At 47.3% G+C, this 17,885-nt stretch overlaps 1 protein-coding gene across 1 annotated transcript in view; it reads right to left on the bottom strand.

The window, feature by feature from the left end:
* LOC147626908 (protein NRT1/ PTR FAMILY 8.1-like) overlaps positions 1-17,681 on the bottom strand; it is a 31,521-nt gene extending 13,840 nt beyond the window's left edge. Inside the window, exons 1-2 of the mRNA XM_086815459.1 lie at positions 17,497-17,681; positions 17,111-17,234 (exon numbers count right to left, since the gene is read on the bottom strand). Coding sequence (XP_086671585.1) covers positions 17,111-17,234; positions 17,497-17,592 — 220 coding nt within the window. The 5' untranslated portion in view covers positions 17,593-17,681. The remainder of the gene's footprint in view (positions 1-17,110; positions 17,235-17,496) is intronic.
* Between the last annotated feature and the right edge of the window lie 204 nt (positions 17,682-17,885).

Raw genomic sequence — 17,885 nt, 5'->3', positions numbered from 1 at the left:
CAAAACAGACCGATTGGAGCTACTGGACATGGCCGACTCGAAAATGCAAGAAAGGCTAGGAAAAATCCCAGAAAAATACTAGAAAAAGGGGTGGCCAACCCACAAGCAAGGGCCATGCAAAAGGGACCAAATGGACACCATAAAAGAGCAGAATATGGGGATGAATGTGCTAACACCCCCTCTCAGCACCAGATGCTGAACAAACTCCGAGAATCCGAAGATGAGGAGCCAAGGAAGCCTGAGAAACTGGCTTGGTGAACAAATCTGCAGCATTCTCCGCGGAAGGACAATACTCGAAATGCAAATCTCCAGCAAGAACCCGTTCACGAACATAGTGATACTGAATCTCAATGTGTTTCGTATGAGCATGAAACACAGGGTTCTTGGCGATGGCGATACAACTCTGATTGTCACACCAAAGAAGAGTAGATCCGGTAGGAGCTCCTCCAATAATCTCCGCAACCATATCGCCTCACATGCAGCATAACAAACTGCACGGTACTCTGCCTCGATAGAGGAAAGCGCCGAAGTAGGCTACTTTTTACTGCTCCAAGAAATGGCTCCAAACCCAAGTGAGAAAACACAACTAGTGGTCGAACGCCGTGTATCTGGATCTCCAGCCCAGTCTGAGTCAAACCATCCAACAAGAGTGCATCCTTGGCCATAAAAGATGCCAAAATCCAAAGTGCCACACAAGTACCGAAGAACTCTGAGAGCACACCGCCAATGCTGCTGACGGGGTTTGGATGAGAAGGAACTCAATAAACTGACTGCGAAGCATATGTCCAATCGGGAGTAGGTCAACCATACCAAACAACCGACGAGAACTCGATACTGTCCTTGATCAGTCCCTGGAGAAGCATCAATTGAAGAAAGCTTCTCACCAATATCCATAGGAGAAGATACTGGTTTGCACCCAGTCATTTGAAATCTGTCGAGAATCTCCCGAGTGTACTTCTGCTGAGAGAAGAAAATGCCCTTCGAGATCTGCCAAATCTCAAAGCCAAGAAAATAATGCAAGAGGCCAAGATCCGTCATCTCAAACTTTGTCTCCAAAGCATCCATAACAGAACGGATCCACACATAAATAAGAACCTGTAAAGATGAGGTCATCAACATAGACCACAATGATAACAATCAACCCCCTCTCAAGGAGGATATGAAGGTTCGAATCTGCGTGAGAACGGCGCAAGCCGAGCTTCTGAAAGAACTCATCAATCCGTTGGTACCAAGCCCGCGGAGCCTGCTTTAGACCATATAGAGCCTTCTTCAACCCGGTACACATGATCCTGTTTGCCCGGAACAACAAATCCTGGTGGCTGATCACTCCATTCAGGAAAGCCGACTTGACATCCATCTGGAAAACGGGCCATCTATGATGTCCTGCAAGTGCAAGAACAGTACGAATAGTAGTCATCCGGGCCGTCAGAGCAAAGGTCTCATCGAAGTCGACACCAAGGCGCTGAGCATAACCCTTGGCAACCAACCTCGCCTTGTGCTTGTCCAAGTTGCCATCAGCTCGAAACTTCGATTTGAAGATCCAACGCACACCAATCACCTTACGCTGCAGTGGCTGAGGCACCAAAATCCAAGTGCCATTCTGTTCGATAGCATCCAGCTCTGCCTGCATAGCACGACGCCAAGGCTCATGTGAAGTGACCCTTCTTGCCACAATAATGACATTCAATGTCCTTATTCTTTGAAGATTTGTTGTCTTTATCCTTGTGGGAATCCTTGGAGTTCTTGTCAGAACCCCCTTTTCCTTTCTTTTGTTAATTCTTCCCTTTATCTCGTGCTGCCAAAGCTCCATCAGGGCCACCAGAGGTGCCACTCCGCTCCTCAAAGCGAGACTCAATCTGCATAATGGAGAGGATAACTTCCTCCCAAGTAACTGGAATAGGACGAGGAGAAAAAACAAGAGACTGAAAGTATGCATCAAACCTCTCTGGAAGTTTGGAGAGCAGCCGAATAGCCATGTCCTCTGTGGAGATGTCCTTGCCACAAACAGCAAGCTCGTCCCAGAGATCTTTCATCTTCGAGATGAAAGCAGATAAAGATGGAAAGGCAGAAACTGATAAGTTCATAAGTTGCTTTTCCAATGCCAAAATCCGACCTTGAGACTTAATCTCATAGAGATCTGCAAAAGCCTTCCAAACTTCATGTGCAGCATCTGCAGTACGCACATGAGAGCGGTCTCCAAATCCACTCTAACTCTGAAGAAGATCTATGCATCTGTTCCATCCAATCCCCTTTCCGTTCTTGCCCTGTCTCTGAACACTATCTTGGTCTTCATTCCTGAGAAATGAGTCTGGCACTCTCACTCCATCCCTTGGAGGATCATCCTCCCTTGGAACCGTTACCCAAAAGCCTTTCTTGGCTCACAGGACTACCATCCCCTTTGGGCTTTGTGGAACACCACCAACCAACCTCTTGGGAGCTCTTCCCGGTCTTGTGTTCCCTGCCTTGGGCCTTGTACCTGTGCACTTTCCTGTACCTTGGACCTTGACACCTTCATATGGGACTAAATCAGGGTTTAGCCTTGCTGAGCCTAATGCTCCAATACCAATGTTACATGCAGAAGCTCTCAGATGCTTCTTTCAACCCTAAACACCATCTAGAACATGCTGATGCAAAAACGCAAACAGAAGGGAGAGGAGAGATAGAGACAAAGCTGGAAATTCAGTATTTCATATGGTACAAAAAGGTACATAACTCCTTGCAGCCATGGGCTGCCTTCTGGAAAAGGTGAAATACATACATCTAGGCCTAATCTATGATCCAGCCAAGTAAAGGGGCTGAATGATCAAAAACAATGAGCAAAAGAGCCTTTTATAGGCTGGACATGACCAAATAAAGTCAGCCAACTTCCTTGATAACTTTAATCCTTTGCTGCAGCCGACTGGATATAAACCTACGTATTCTGGCCGACAGCACCCCATGTCCACCAATCAGTCAAATCCCTGCCAAATCAGTCAAATCCCTGCCAAATCAGCATCATATACTCCAAATCCTTGGTTCTTGTCACGATTGTGACGTATGTATGTATCAGATTCTCTCTTCATTGCTGATTCCTAATGCAGATGCAAAGAGTAACCAGCCAAGGGAACCCCTGCCCTCGACTGGTTGCGACTCTTCGCCAAAGGATGTACCTCTTCATCGAATAGCCACATCCCTTCGACGAATGGTTGTATCCCTTGATGAATGGTTGTGCCTCTACATCGAATAGACACATTCCTTAGCCTAAAGTTGTATCCTTTCGTCTATGGTCATGTCCTTTCGTTAAAGGACATGCCTCTTCAAATGTGTCTCTTCATCTCCTATATAAGAGACCTATTGTACTCAGTTTAATCAATTCAATTCAATCTTCTCTCAAGTGTTTTCCTGAAGTCTCTTGTTCTCTAAGTTAAGTACTTAAGTAGTAATTAGTACACAATATGAGGGATTAACAACATAATCCTCACAGTGGTATCAGAGCAAAAACTTTTCCTACCCGTGGGTTGTGAAGCCCTCACTCTCTCCGCGGCACTCTCCCTTCCACCCCTCTTCTCAGTGTTGTATGGAAGCAGCGGAGCGATGGTGGACCTGGCGTAAAGCTTTGCCCATGGTGATGTAAAATATTTTTTTCCACACCCCCACACACGCATCCTTCCGTGTCTCAGAGAGCGGAGCCCTTTCTGCATACCTGGATGACCCCCTCCCTACTGCTGGTGGTGGTATTCCTTCGCTGCAGGCCATGAGCCCCCCCTCTCTGCTAAGTATCGAGCGCCCCCTCCTCGCTTCGTACAAATGCAGGTTGCGCCCCTTCGAAGAGGCACACCCCCTCTTCCATCCGTGTACGTGACATTTCCAGGCAGCCGTAACCCATAAACCACAAATAAAAAAAAACAAATATATATATATATATATAGGCAAGCTACGTGGCATTTGGGCCCCTCATCAACAAACAAAAAAAAATAGCGTGCTCTTACATGCGCGTGTGTGAAGCGCGCCCCCCTCCCCCCTTCTGTTGGCGATTCGACACTTAACCTCCCGGCTATCAGGATGCCGCCTCCTGCACGTTCGCTGCCGTCCTCTCTCCCGGCTCTACCCACGTTACGCTGTGTGCCCCGCGCTCTTGCCATTCATGTGCATGCTTCATGGACAATTTTCCGGAGAAGCCCTACATGAACATCCACTACCTAAGTTACATCGACGAGATCCCCAAGGCTCTAATTCCCGAACACAGCCCTCTTCGTGCCCCCACTCCGGAACCGGTGCCACTTCCCGCCGATGCTGGGTGGATTCCAAATCTCCCAGACTCCCCTGTCCGGGCAGCCCCTGAAAAGATGCAGGGGGGAAGAGAGCTTGAGCTCTTGCAAGCGCGCGCACACACTCACAAAACCCTAATAGAGAACACACAAGGTGAGAGGCTGAAAATCTTCTTCTTCTCTACTCAACACTCAACACACCATATACATGATAAGAGTACACATAATATGAAAGGTACTCAACCAATACATACACAGGTTCTCTATAGTGTGAACCCGACTAAATGAGCTGGCGCTATAACTATGCCAGTCTCTAGAATGGCTGTCACACAGCCTGTCATCCCACTGGCCGCATATCACCCAAGATCTCACCAACCATGCCAGTGGTGTAAGTGTGGGGCCTATCCCCCAGGCGGGTCATCGGTGTCCACCGCCTCACTAGACGAGCTCGATATCTCAACACTCCCCCTCGAGCTCAACTCCATCTCATGTACACCAAGGGAAGCCCTGAATCTGCGGAGCTTCTCTGTACCCAATGCTTTGGTGAAGATGTCAGCTACCTGATCCTCTGTGCTGACATAAACAAGGTCAAGGTCTCCTGCTAAGACCTTCTCTCTGACGAAGTGGTAGTGGACCTCTATGTGCTTCGTACGAGCATGAAAGACTGGGTTCCTGGCCAACTGTATACTGCTAATGTTGTCACAGAAAATGACAACTTGTCTATCCACTGATAGACCCAAATTGCAAGTAGCTTTCTCAACCAAGCTACCTCACATGCTGCCATAGCAGCTCCTCTGTACTCGGCCTCTGTACTAGATAGAGCAACCGTAGGCTGCTTCTTGCTGCTCCAAGTCACAGCAACACTCCCCAAAGAAAACATGAATCCACTGGTAGATCTTCTATCTGAGATACTACCGGCCCAATCAGCATCTGTGTACCCATGTACACATATCTCTGTCCCAGTCTCATAGAATAGTCCACAATGCAAAGTAGACTTCACATACCTCAGTATGCGTCTCACTGCATCCAAATGCGGTTTCCATGGAACCTACATAAACTGACTCACCAACCCAACAGCATAGCTCAAATCTGGTCTGGTGATCGTCATGTAGATCAAACTTCCTACTATGCTCCTCTACATAGTAGGATCCTCCAAGATCTCTCCTGAATCTGCACTCAACTTGCCATTCTGATCCAATGACACAGAAATAGGCTTACAGCCTGTCATACCATACTTGGACAACATGTCCAAGCCATACTGTCTCTGCAGTAATCCAATACCATGTGGTGACCTAATCACCTCAATGCCCAAGAAATATCTAAGCTCCCCCAGATCCTTCATCTCAAACTTCTGTCTAAGGCAAGATCTTTACATCAAAGATCTCTGCATCATGGTCCCCCGTAATGATCAAGTCATCTACATAGATGACAACAAGCACAACTCCTCTATCACCATGTCTCATATACAATGAGAAATCTGCATTGGCTACATGAAAGCCAATAGTGACAAGATATTCAGAAATCTTGTCAGACCATGCTCTTGGTGCTTGCTTTAAGCCATACAAGGCTTTCTTCAACCTGCAAACATGTTCGGGGTGACCCACATCCTCATATCCACGTGGCTGCAACATATACACCTCTTCTTGCAAATTCCCATGTAAGAATGCATTCTTTACATCCATATGATGTAAAGACCATTGCTTTGACGCAGCCACTGCTATCACAACTCTCACCGTTGCCATCTTGGCAACTGGGCTGAAAGTTTCCTCATAATCAATCCCATATGTCTGCGCATATCCTTTGGCTACCAATCTAGCCTTGTACCTGTTTATGCTTCCATCACTGTTATGTTTAACTTTGTACACCCACTTGCATCCAATGGCTTTCTTGCCTTCAGGCAATTGCACTAAATCCCAAGTTTCATTTCCATATAGTGCATCCATCTCCTCATCCATAGCTTTCTCCCAACACACATTTCCAACAGCCTCATCAATGCATGTGGGCTCAACAACCTGCACAACCTTTGCCATATATGCATAGTGATGTGCCACATAACCATCATAAGTAAACCTCTGCACAGGGTTCTTCACTCTACTAGATCTTCGCAGCTTTTCATTCATGGCTTCCATAGCCTTCTTTACACCAGGTGTTCTCATAGCTGGGATCCCAAGCTCCTCATCAAGGCTCATATATGAGCCACTAGACTCTCCATCAACATGAGAATGCCCTGCAGAAATGTCAGGCATACCAAGGGACTCAACCACTTTCTCTTTTCCTTTACGTGATGTACTAATCACATTTGCAGGACTGATATTATGACGCAGCCTGCCACTCCATGGTCTATCAATAGACCCACTAGATGAGGACTCTCCTGGTCCACTCAAAGACTGTGATTGCTGACCTGGATTCTGTGCAACCACACTTCCACTCACATCAGCTCCAACAGCTTCTTTTTCAGCAGCATACCAGCTGCTCATCTCATCAAAGACAACATCCCTGCTTACCCTCAACTCACGTGTAGCAGGGTTATAACACCTGTATCCCTTTTGCTCAGGGAATATCCAATAAACACACATTTTTCAGCTTTCGGATCCAGCTTAGTTCTCAGCTCATCTGACACATGCACATATGCAATGCATCCAAAGACTTTCAGATGAGACAAATCTGGTTTGCTGCCAGTAAACCTCTCCTCTGGAGTTACATCATGTATGACTGCAATTGGAGTCCTGTTCATGATGTATACTGCTGTAGAAACAGCCTAAGCCCAATAGCAATGCGGCATATTGTGATATGCGGAAGCTTCGGAGAAGGATCGGTACTCCAAAACTCAGAAAACAGCACTCTTTTCGCGACGGAATTAACGCACAAAACTGAAAGACGATGTGCAGAAAATAGAGAGAGAAGGGGGAGATGGAGAAGGACACAGTATTGGGTCCCAATTACCCTCTGTAGGGCCCCCACCACGGATGGTGTATTTGCTTTATTAGAATGATGTAAATCTGAAAACAAATACAAAGTACTTGACCTTTTCTTGGCTGGAAAACCTGCCCTTGACCTTCAGTCCTTCACCCCTTAGCTTTAGCAAACCCTTGGCTGTCCTGGCCCTTGAATGCTTGGAGCTCTTGGTGAAATATGAGATGGATGAAATGAATTATGACTTGGGCTTTTATACCCCTCATATCATGCAGTCGGCTGTCTTCAGGACAGCCTCACGACTGTGTTATAATAAATAACTGTTTTCACACTTTAATCAAGTGTTTTCACACCTGTTTAGAGCCTGTCCAGCCTGCGCAGCCTTCTGGGACAGCACCCTGGCTGCTGGGCATTCAACGCAGAGGTGTGGGACTGCCCCCCACACCTGGCTGCCTACTGTCTAGGGCTTAAACCCTCTGTCGGCTGCCTGTCCAGAGGCTCTGGAACTGGCCGACTGCCCCTCCAGCCCTTGCCTTGGCTGGTGGGCAAAGTCTTGGGCCCTCCTGGCCCCTTGGGGGTGGTTCTACACCTCCCCCATGCCCATCTAAGTATGCACATGCAAACCCTTGTCCTGGGGTAGCCCTATGGGCTGACCCCATCTCTACATGCAAACTACATGCCTACAGATGTCTGGCATCCAGTTGCAAACCAGATACACAGCACATCCGACATCATTCCAGAGGGAGACTCACAGCGCGGACTGGCACTGCTTCATGTGCAGGACGGTGCACACCTGACCTTAGACTCATGTGCAGGACAATGCACACCTGACCTCGGACATCTGAGATGGATCCCTGGCTGACTCGTCCCGGACTGGGCTCACATGGGACCAGTTCACCATCCCAGGTCCTGCACCTTCTGTACAGAATGTCTACGTGGCATCCAAGTGCGGGATGCACGTGACATCCCCTTCTGCTTAACTTGACGGAAGCTGCATAGCCTCCAAATAATCCGTCAATAAAGCCGGATAGTCTTCGAAAAATTCCTTGTCGAGCCATACCGCTTCATGAGTTCCTCGGTCTTGAAACTTCGTGAGGAACTGTCGTAGTCTTCGGCCTGAGCCATGCTTGAAACGGTGCAGAAGGATCTGTTCTGGAACCATTACTTCTGCTTCATCAATGATGTCTGGTTCCACTTCGTCTTTGACCTCGGAAGGGGGTGGACCTGCATATGGCTTTAACCAACTGACATGAAATACATCGTGCATAGTCCAACTCGGAGGTAGCTTTAACTGCATAGACACCTCATTAATCTTTTTCCGGATGGGGAATGGTCCGAAGCTCCTGAAAGACAACTTTGGGCATCGCTTGCCCACCTGCTTTAATCTTTGCTTCATAATCCGAAGATATACCCAATCTCCTTCCGAAAACTTCATGTCCCTTCGGTCTTTATTGGCCTGTCGAGTGTAGGCCTCTTGCGCTTTAGCCAATCTGTCTTTGACGGACTCTAGGATCTCCTGGTAAGACTCCGTCACTCTGTTCGCCTCCGGTACTGAAGACGACGTCCTGGTTAACAACGACTGGAAAGGCCTTCCAAACGCTGCCTCATATGGAGTCCTGCCAATAGTAGCTGAAGAAAAAGAGTCATTCAGAACAGCTTGAACTAAAGACAAAAACGATTCCCACTTACCTTGCTGATCGTGGACGTAACACTTCAGCACATCAAAGGCCAACTGGTTGTATATCTCTGTCTGGCCATCTGTCTGTGGGTGGAATGCACTGGAAAAATTCAACTTAGTACCAAAATTATCAAACAATGCCCTCCAAAAATGACTGGTAAACTTGGCATCTCGGTCTGACACTATGGTCCTAGGAATCCCACCAATCGGGTACCAATGCCGAATGAATAGCTGGGCAACATCCTCGGCGGTCACATTGGCCCTGCAAGGAATAAGCATCACAAATTTGCTGAACCTGTCAACAATAGTCAAACACTGTGTATTACGCTTACTCGGACTGGGAGGCAGATTTGTGACAAAGTCCATCGAAATGTCTTGGAAAGGACCCTCAGGAATTGGCAAAGGCTGTAACAACCCTATCTTCTTTCCACGAGGAGCTTTCACCTTTTGACAAATGTCACAGCGTTGTACATAAGTAAACACATCACGCCTCATCTTTGGCCAATAGTATTGCCGTTCTAATTTCTCCAGAGTCGAACTCATGCCCCTATGACCACCTGTAATGGCGTCATGGGCATCATGGAGAAGAGCTGCCCGGAATGATTTCATGACACACAGTCGGCCTTTGTAGTAAAGCCAACCATCGCGTATCAGAAAATGGCATGGTCCTGTGGCATCCAATGCCTGTTCCCACTGTGTACCGAATTCCTCGGAATCCGCGTACGTGTGCTTCATGTCTTCTAGTCCTGTACCAACAAGGTCTAGTCTAGTGGTCTGAATCGCAGATACTTGTCCCTTCCTGCTCAAAGCATCGGCCACTGGATTGGCCTTTCCTGGAAGGTACTCAATCATACCACCGAACTGCTGGAATATCTGACTCCAGCGGTGCTGTCGATCACTCCACTGTGCACTGGGCATCGTCTGAATCCAGCGCAATGCCTGATGGTCAGTGCGAACCTCGAATTCACGGCCATACAGAAAATGTTTCCAATGTTTCAAGGCCTGAATGACTGCTAGGAGTTCACGATCGTAGACTGAGTAATTCTTTTCGGCGGGCAGTAACTTACGAGACATGTAAGCTACTGGATGACCATTCTGTTGCAATACACCTCCAATTGCGATGTTACTCGCATCGGTGATCACCTGAAATGGTTCGTCCCACGAGGCAAGGGCTAAACAAGGCGCTTCAGACAAAGCCACCTTGAGGTTCTGGAATGCCTCCAACGCTCGTGGAGTCATTCGAATCTTTTGCCTCCTTGTTTTCACTCCCTTTAGCAGATCGGTGAGGTCTGCCGAGAGATCAGAAAACTTGTCAATGTGGGTGGAATATGCCTGGCATATACCCACAAATGATCTAATGTCATAAGCAGTCTGAGGTACTTCCCAGTTAACAATCTCGGCCACTTTAGCCGGATCAAGTCGAATGCCTTCGGCACTGATTATATATCCCAAGTAATGTACCTGGAACAGATAAAATTCTGACTTCTTTTCATTGATATAGAGCTCGTTGCTTTCCAGCAACCTAAGGACTTTCTCCACATCAATGTCATGCTGCTCAACTGTAGCTGAAAATATGAGTATGTCGTCCAGAAATATGAACACACACACTCCAATCAACTCCCGGAAAATACGCATCATCATGCGGTTAAATGTAGCTGGGGCGTTCGTCAAACCAAATGGCATGACCACAAATTCATAGTGGGCCCGTTCTGTACAGAAAGCTGTCTTGGGGATGTCCCCCGCAACAATCCGAACCTGGTGGTACCCACTCTTTAAATCCAATTTAGAGAACACCTTAGCTCCATTCAGCCTCTCGAGAATATAGTCAATTCGAGGCATCGGGAATCTGCTCTTGATAGTCAGCTTGTTGAGTGCACGATAATCGACACACAACCGAGAAGACCCATCTTTCTTCTTGACAAATAAGATTGGTGCTGCAAACGGCGACACGCTGGGGCGGATGAAGCCAGCTTGCAACAATTCTTGGAGTTGGCGGTCCAACTCCGATTCCATTGCCTTAGAAAGGCGATACGGAAACTTGCTCGGGGGTTCCGAGCCTGGGAGGAGGTCAATCTTGTGATCCTCCGGTCTGGACGGGGGAAGCTGGGGAGGGAGACTGTCCCGAAGAAAAATCTTCTGGAACTTGTCATGAACCGAGTACTTCTCGGAAGCACTGGCCACCGTCTGGGCTGTCTGGATGTAAATCATCGCACACTGTGCGCCTTTCCTGACTGCTCGCTTAGCCTGCAAGTGGCTTATGAGCGGAAAGTTTGGAATACCTGGCTCACACTTAATGGTCACAGGGGTGTTTGACACATTCCGATCAATCTGGAACGTGTGCTTGTCCCACTTGACATCAGGAAGGAACTTGTGAAACCACTGGATACCTAAAATTATGTCTGCTCCTACAAGAGGGGCAACCATAAAATCACGCACAAACTCTATGCCCTGAATGACTAATTTAGCACCTAGAGCTTCATACTTGACGCTCGTAGTCATACCTGTGCTAAATCCCTCAACTTGTTTGTCCACCGGAGTGAGCTCGAAGCGGGCACGCCTAGCGGCCTCTTCCGTGATCACATCCTCCGTGCTGCCGCTGTCAAACAAGACAACGACTCTCTGGCCACCTATGTAGCCAAAGGACTTGAGCAATTCGTTGCGCTCATACTCCTGGTCATGGGCGCCCTTCTGCTTATCTTCGAGCTCCCGGCTAATAATTGCTCCAACTGAAGCACCGGGGGTTGAAGGACTAGGGGTAGCCGCTGGGATCTGTGGCGGAGCTGTGCTCACCACGGAAGCTGTGGAGGCGGCGGCGGCCTTTGGAGGCTTCTTCGGACAATCCCGAGAAGTATGTCCTTTTGTGTGACAAAAGTAACATCTACCCTCCTTCCTGTACTGAGAAAGCTCCTCAGCACTCAACTTGCCACCTGTCTTGCCTGCCTCCGCTTTCTGGTCTGGAGTAAGCTTAGACGCATTGTTCGAGTTCTTGGAGCCAGAGGCTCCCGGGCTCTGTCCTGGGGAAGACCCCGTCTGGTTCTGGCAGCCTCACGACTGTGTTATAATAAATAACTGTTTTCACACTTTAATCAAGTGTTTTCACACCTGTTTAGAGCCTGTCCAGCCTGCGCAGCCTTCTGGGACAGCACCCTGGCTGCTGGGCATTCAACGCAGAGGTGTGGGACTGCCCCCCACACCTGGCTGCCTACTGTCTAGGGCTTAAACCCTCTGTCGGCTGCCTGTCCAGAGGCTCTGGAACTGGCCGACTGCCCCTCCAGCCCTTGCCTTGGCTGGTGGGCAAAGTCTTGGGCCCTCCTGGCCCCTTGGGGGTGGTTCTACACCTCCCCCATGCCCATCTAAGTATGCACATGCAAACCCTTGTCCTGGGGTAGCCCTATGGGCTGACCCCATCTCTACATGCAAACTACATGCCTACAGATGTCTGGCATCCAGTTGCAAACCAGATACACAGCACATCCGACATCATTCCAGAGGGAGACTCACAGCGCGGACTGGCACTGCTTCATGTGCAGGACGGTGCACACCTGACCTTAGACTCATGTGCAGGACAATGCACACCTGACCTCGGACATCTGAGATGGATCCCTGGCTGACTCGTCCCGGACTGGGCTCACATGGGACCAGTTCACCATCCCAGGTCCTGCACCTTCTGTACAGAATGTCTACGTGGCATCCAAGTGCGGGATGCACGTGACACATATTCTTCTCTTCCATCAATGCTCGCGCAATCTCAGCAATGTGCCTGTTTTTCCGCTCAGCAACTCCATTTTGCTGCGGAGTGTATCTGCATGTAAACTGTCTCCGAATACCATTCTTCTTCAAAAATTCAGAGAACTCATTGGAGAAGTACTCTCCCCCTCCATCTGACCTTAGGCACTTTACATATTTTCCTGTTTGCTTTTCAACTAAAACTCTGAAATTTTGAAAGTGAGTGAACACCTCACTCTTCTCCTTCATGAAATATACCCACACTTTCCTTGTGTGGTCATCAATAAACGTCACATAATACCTGCAGCCTCCCATAGATATAGTCTTTGTAGGACCCCATACATCTGAATGCACAACATCTAGTGCATTTCTGCTCACATATCTGTTACGTGGAAACACATGCTTTGTTTGCTTCCCAAATTGGCATGCTTCACATATTTTCTACATACCTTCCACTTTAAATTTTGGCAGCCCTGTCACAATTCCTTTTGTCTGCATAGACTTCAATCTCTGCACATTTACATGTCCAATCCTTTTATGCCAAATGTCTGTGTCTGCAACAATTCCTGAACCATTTGCAAACATCGCAGCACTCATTTCAGGGATGTCTACATTCAACGTAAACATTCTGCCCACTCTGTTGCCTTTTGCAACCAACCTGCACTTGTCTTTGAAGTCTTTGACATAACAACCATCGGGGTTAAACCGAACCTGCAAACCCTGCTTAAACCCCCCAACACTCGACGCAATTCTCAGGTGGACAGTTGCTGATCATGACCCACCTCCTATGAAAGACAAAGGCAAACAAATAGCTTGCTCTATTCGAGTTTCTAAAGTTGTCAGTACCCTGATGCTTAATGGGCAAAGTACCAACCTGTTCCGGTGAATCTTTCCAAGCAAGTCCTTAGTCTTCTGGGTTTCATTGGCAACCATCCCATCGATGTGCTGGTGGACAGTGGCTGTTCCACTAATTGGGCACTTCTTTGGTTCGGAAGCTTCACTTACAGACCTGACATTTTGTGGATGCTTTTCAAGTAGAGCTTGCTAATGGTTCATTCCTTAATTGTAACAAAAAGGTGCAACAGCTTCAGTTCCAAATTCAAGATTACGAAGATCACCTTAATTTTTCAGTAATGCCATTGTCACATTATGACATGATGTTGGGACAATCTTGGCTGTATCGATATGATCCAGTGATCAGCTTTCGTTCTCATTCGATCCAGTTATACCATGATGGTCGAGAGCTGGAACTTCGTGGCCTTTTCAGTGCCAAACCCATCATTGTTCTTTCTGCTCTGCAAGTCAAGCGTCCGCAAACATGACTGTACAACAGCCTTGGTCATGTTACAGGAGATTGAAGCAGAAACTAGTGAGCAATCTCAAGCCTCGTCATCAACAATTGCTTACTTGGAGCAACCCTTCTTCAGGCCTTTTTAGGATCTGTTTCCGAATGATCTTCCGACGACATTGCCTTCTCGTCGCCCTGTGGATCACCCGATTGATCTTGTCCCAGCTCAACCTCCTCCAACCCGAGCTCCATACCGTGTTTCTTACTCTGAATCTCAGGAGATACAAAGGCAATTACAAGAGTTGCTCGACAAAGGTCACATCCGTCCCAGCAAAAGTCCCTTCGGAGCCCCGGTTTTGCTTGTCAAAAAGAAGGATGGATCAATGCGGCTTTGCATTGATTACCGTGCTCTCAACAAGCTGGCAATCAAGAACAAATTCCCTTTGCCTCGCATCGATGACTTGTTCGACCAGCTGCTTGGTGCAAAGGTGTTTTCCAAGATTGATTTGAAATCCGGCTATCATCAAATTCGTATCCGTAATGGTGATGAATACAAGACAGCCTTTCGGAATTATGAATTCTTGGTCATACCTTTTGGGTTAACCAATGCCCCGGCCACTTTCATGACAATTCAATTCAATCTTGTCTCAAGTGTTTTCCTGAAGTCTCTTGTTCTCTAAGTTAAGTACTTAAGTAGTAATTAGTACACAATATGAGGGATTAACAACATAATCCTCACAGTTCTGGTAAGTCTTTATCTCGTTGCTCTCCAAGATTAGTCCTGAGATTAGCATGTACATGTGTGTGCACATGACAGCTGAGACCCCCCCAGACTCTCGAACTCCTCTACATGTCCTGGACTTCCCCTGCATACATACTGGCTCCCATACATATCCTACAACATGTGTCAAACCTCTCTCGGGGCTCTGATGTGTCTCTATGTAGACGATGATGTCCTACCCAGCAACCAATCCTTGCACATTGTAATGCTCTTTGTTGGCTATTGCCATTGTAAAAGCCTCGTGCTATAATAAAGGTGATCTTGTCAACAAGTGCTCTCACTCCTTTTCTCTCCCTCTCCCCTTTGTTTTGCTTCCACATTGTGCAACTTTATCAGTCTCATCTTATGTATACTTGGGAGTCATCTTTTCTCGACCCTACTTCACTATGTGGCCAGCAGCTCTGGCTCAACTAACAATAGGGCTTCGACTCGATTGGAGCAACAGTGCTTCCAAGCTCACTTTCAGGAGCCTAGCACTAAGGGGTGGCTTTCTAACACACTTGTGACACCAGCTGTAATGTATGGGGCCTCCTTTTGGGGACCAAACCTTGGGGATGTTGACTCCAGGAATTGCACATCATGATGTTTTCTCGAGTGATTCAGAATAAGCTTGCAGTGCCCCACTCCATTGTTCTTGCACAATTTGGAGCAGCCCCCTTGGTAGTTGATGCCCTCTTCCAGACAATGACCTTCATATACTGCATCTATACCTAGGGCGGAGGTAGGCTCCCTCGGCTGGCACTAGAGCCGTCTAGGCGACTAGCCAAGACGGGACATGTTGGGGTTTGGTATGCCAGGACGGGCTCATATGGATCACCTGCTCCCATTCCACTACAGTTTGGATGCAGCACTATTACCTCTCAATTTATCCAAGCTGACCTCTTCAGACTAGAGACCGTATCACATGGTTGGATCCACTACAGCTTCCTACGAAGATGTAGTTTTACCGGGTCGCTTTATGAGACTTATAGAGTCCGAAGCCTGGCTATCTTTATAGACAAATGTAATATGCCATGAGGCTTGCGATCAGCCAGATCAAAGTCTCTTCACATCGCCTGAGGGTGGAGACTGGGCAAGGGCGAGCAAAGGGCACTACCAGAGAGAACACGATCTGCCGATTCCCGTAACTCTAATGAACCAAAATGGCTCTCACAACCTGTAAACCACTAGCAGCATATCACCCATAATGTCACCAACCATTCCAGTGAGCTAGAGGTCGACACAGAGGAGTGGGCCAGCAAAGGGTACTACCAGAGAGAACAAGATCTGCCAATTCTGTCCGCTAGAGGTCAAGACAGAAGAGCACTACCATTGCACGTGCCCAGTGTACTATGAGATACGAGGGAGGCTTCATTGCCTCTTCAAAGAGGGATTTTGGCGACTGTTTCAAGTGATTGATTTACTAGACGAGCGATGCTTGGGACTCGTCACACTATGCCACCACAGAGATCACTATGCAAAGAGGCACAGAAGCAAACCCCAGATACCTCAAAGCGAACCATCCCAGAGTTTCTTTCATCCGACCGAACAAGCAGCGCAAACTCTCAACACATGTGCCACACATGTGCAGCAAGCTAGTCGGCCAAGACCCGCTGGTCCAAGGAGATGCTCCACCCAACAACTTCAGATCCTAGAGATCCTCCAGAGATACAGGAGTGCCCCTCCACACGCAATGGATGTGGAGAGTCTCTATACAATCATAGATGTCGAGGACACACTTGGATCCCCTCACATTGTATCATTGTAGCATTGTACCAATGGCACTTATAGGGCTGTTGTTTCTTCTCTTAGCTCTAGTTGGGTTTTTTTATCATGATTTTGTCACTTCATGGACTCATTGTAACACTTCTGGTCTCATAGACCCTTTGGTCTTTTATAGATGTTAATAGAACTTTCTTCTTCCTTCAGCACCATTATATGGATCTGCTGGCTAGGCTATGACCTCATAAGACAGATATTGAAGCTCCCACACGTTATCCAAAGTACACCCTCTATTCCACATCATGTCATCTTAGCAGCGTTTGCAACACCACCAATTCATATAAATGCATCATTTCAGTTGCTTACATATATTCAGAGGATTCAACAGATGGGATAGACACTAGAGGGCAGAAAAAGATTACCATGGATAGCCCTATCTTCTGCTATGCAATTAGCTACTCAAAGTGACACATAGTGTTAGTGCTCTCTCTCTCTCTCTCTCTCTCTCTCTCTCTCTCTCTCTCTCTCTCTCGGTTAGCTCATGGAGTTGTTATTCAACACGTCTTGTGTTCGAATCTCACTCCTGTCGGATAGATCTACTTAGGTCTCTTGGGATTGTTCCTACGACATTAAAACAACGTTCTCTCTCTCTCTCTCTCTCTCTCTCTCTCTCTCTCTCTCTCTTCATGTTTATACATACACATATTTCAGTAACCAAACTGAAACCTGCAACCCTACTGAAATATATGATCAATAGATTGAGTGCAATGAAGCACCTAATATGAAACGACATGCCTTCCAGCCGCCAGTCTTGGATTTTAATGCTGGCCTTCCATGGTTGTCCATAGAACCGTCTTGAGTATATAACATCACGTCGAGCTCGGAATCTAGGAGTGAACCCTGATCATCGAGTAGATAAATTAAGACATGAAACCCAGTGTTTATGGTGTGATTTTGAACCCCAAAAAAAAACAACTACATTTTTAAGAAACCAGCGGGAAAAAATCAGGATACTGTGCAGCATCAAACAGGGGAAGGGGAACAAATCATAAGCTTTAAAAATCAACCTCATGCGGCAACTAACGATTATCTGATTCACACAGAAAGCAGCACATATAAAGCAGGAAAAAAAAAAGCAAAAAGATGCATATGAAGGACTTACTGGGATATGAAGGTGGACTGCCGGAGATGGTCTTTCTTCTGTAGTTTCTGCCGCACGCAGAAAAGGCGTGGAGTGGTTGGGGGATGAAGGCTCCATGGGACAAAGAAGAGCACGTGCAAGGAAGCTTTGATGCAGCGTATGCTCACGGAGCTTTTTCAATAGGCGTTTTCTATCGGCATTTAAAGATCTGCTGCCGTCAGGTTATGGCAACCTTTATGTATTTAACATTTAAAATTTTTGCAAGTATTTTACGGCCAAAATGCTCAAAAACAGGCGTGGCTGGATCCATGTGTCAAGACATCCATCTGGTTTCACACAGGGTCCATCACAACTCTAGCAAGCACAACGACACCACCCCACCCCTCCAAGAGACGTCAGAGACAAGCGAC

Source organism: Cibotium barometz, chromosome 21 (genome assembly GCF_041138505.1).
Source record: "Cibotium barometz isolate CiBa-2024 chromosome 21, ASM4113850v1, whole genome shotgun sequence".
Taxonomy (NCBI): Eukaryota; Viridiplantae; Streptophyta; class Polypodiopsida; order Cyatheales; family Cibotiaceae; genus Cibotium; species Cibotium barometz.
Note: the sequence above shows the minus strand (reverse complement) of the source record. Positions and strands in the feature narration are given on the sequence as shown.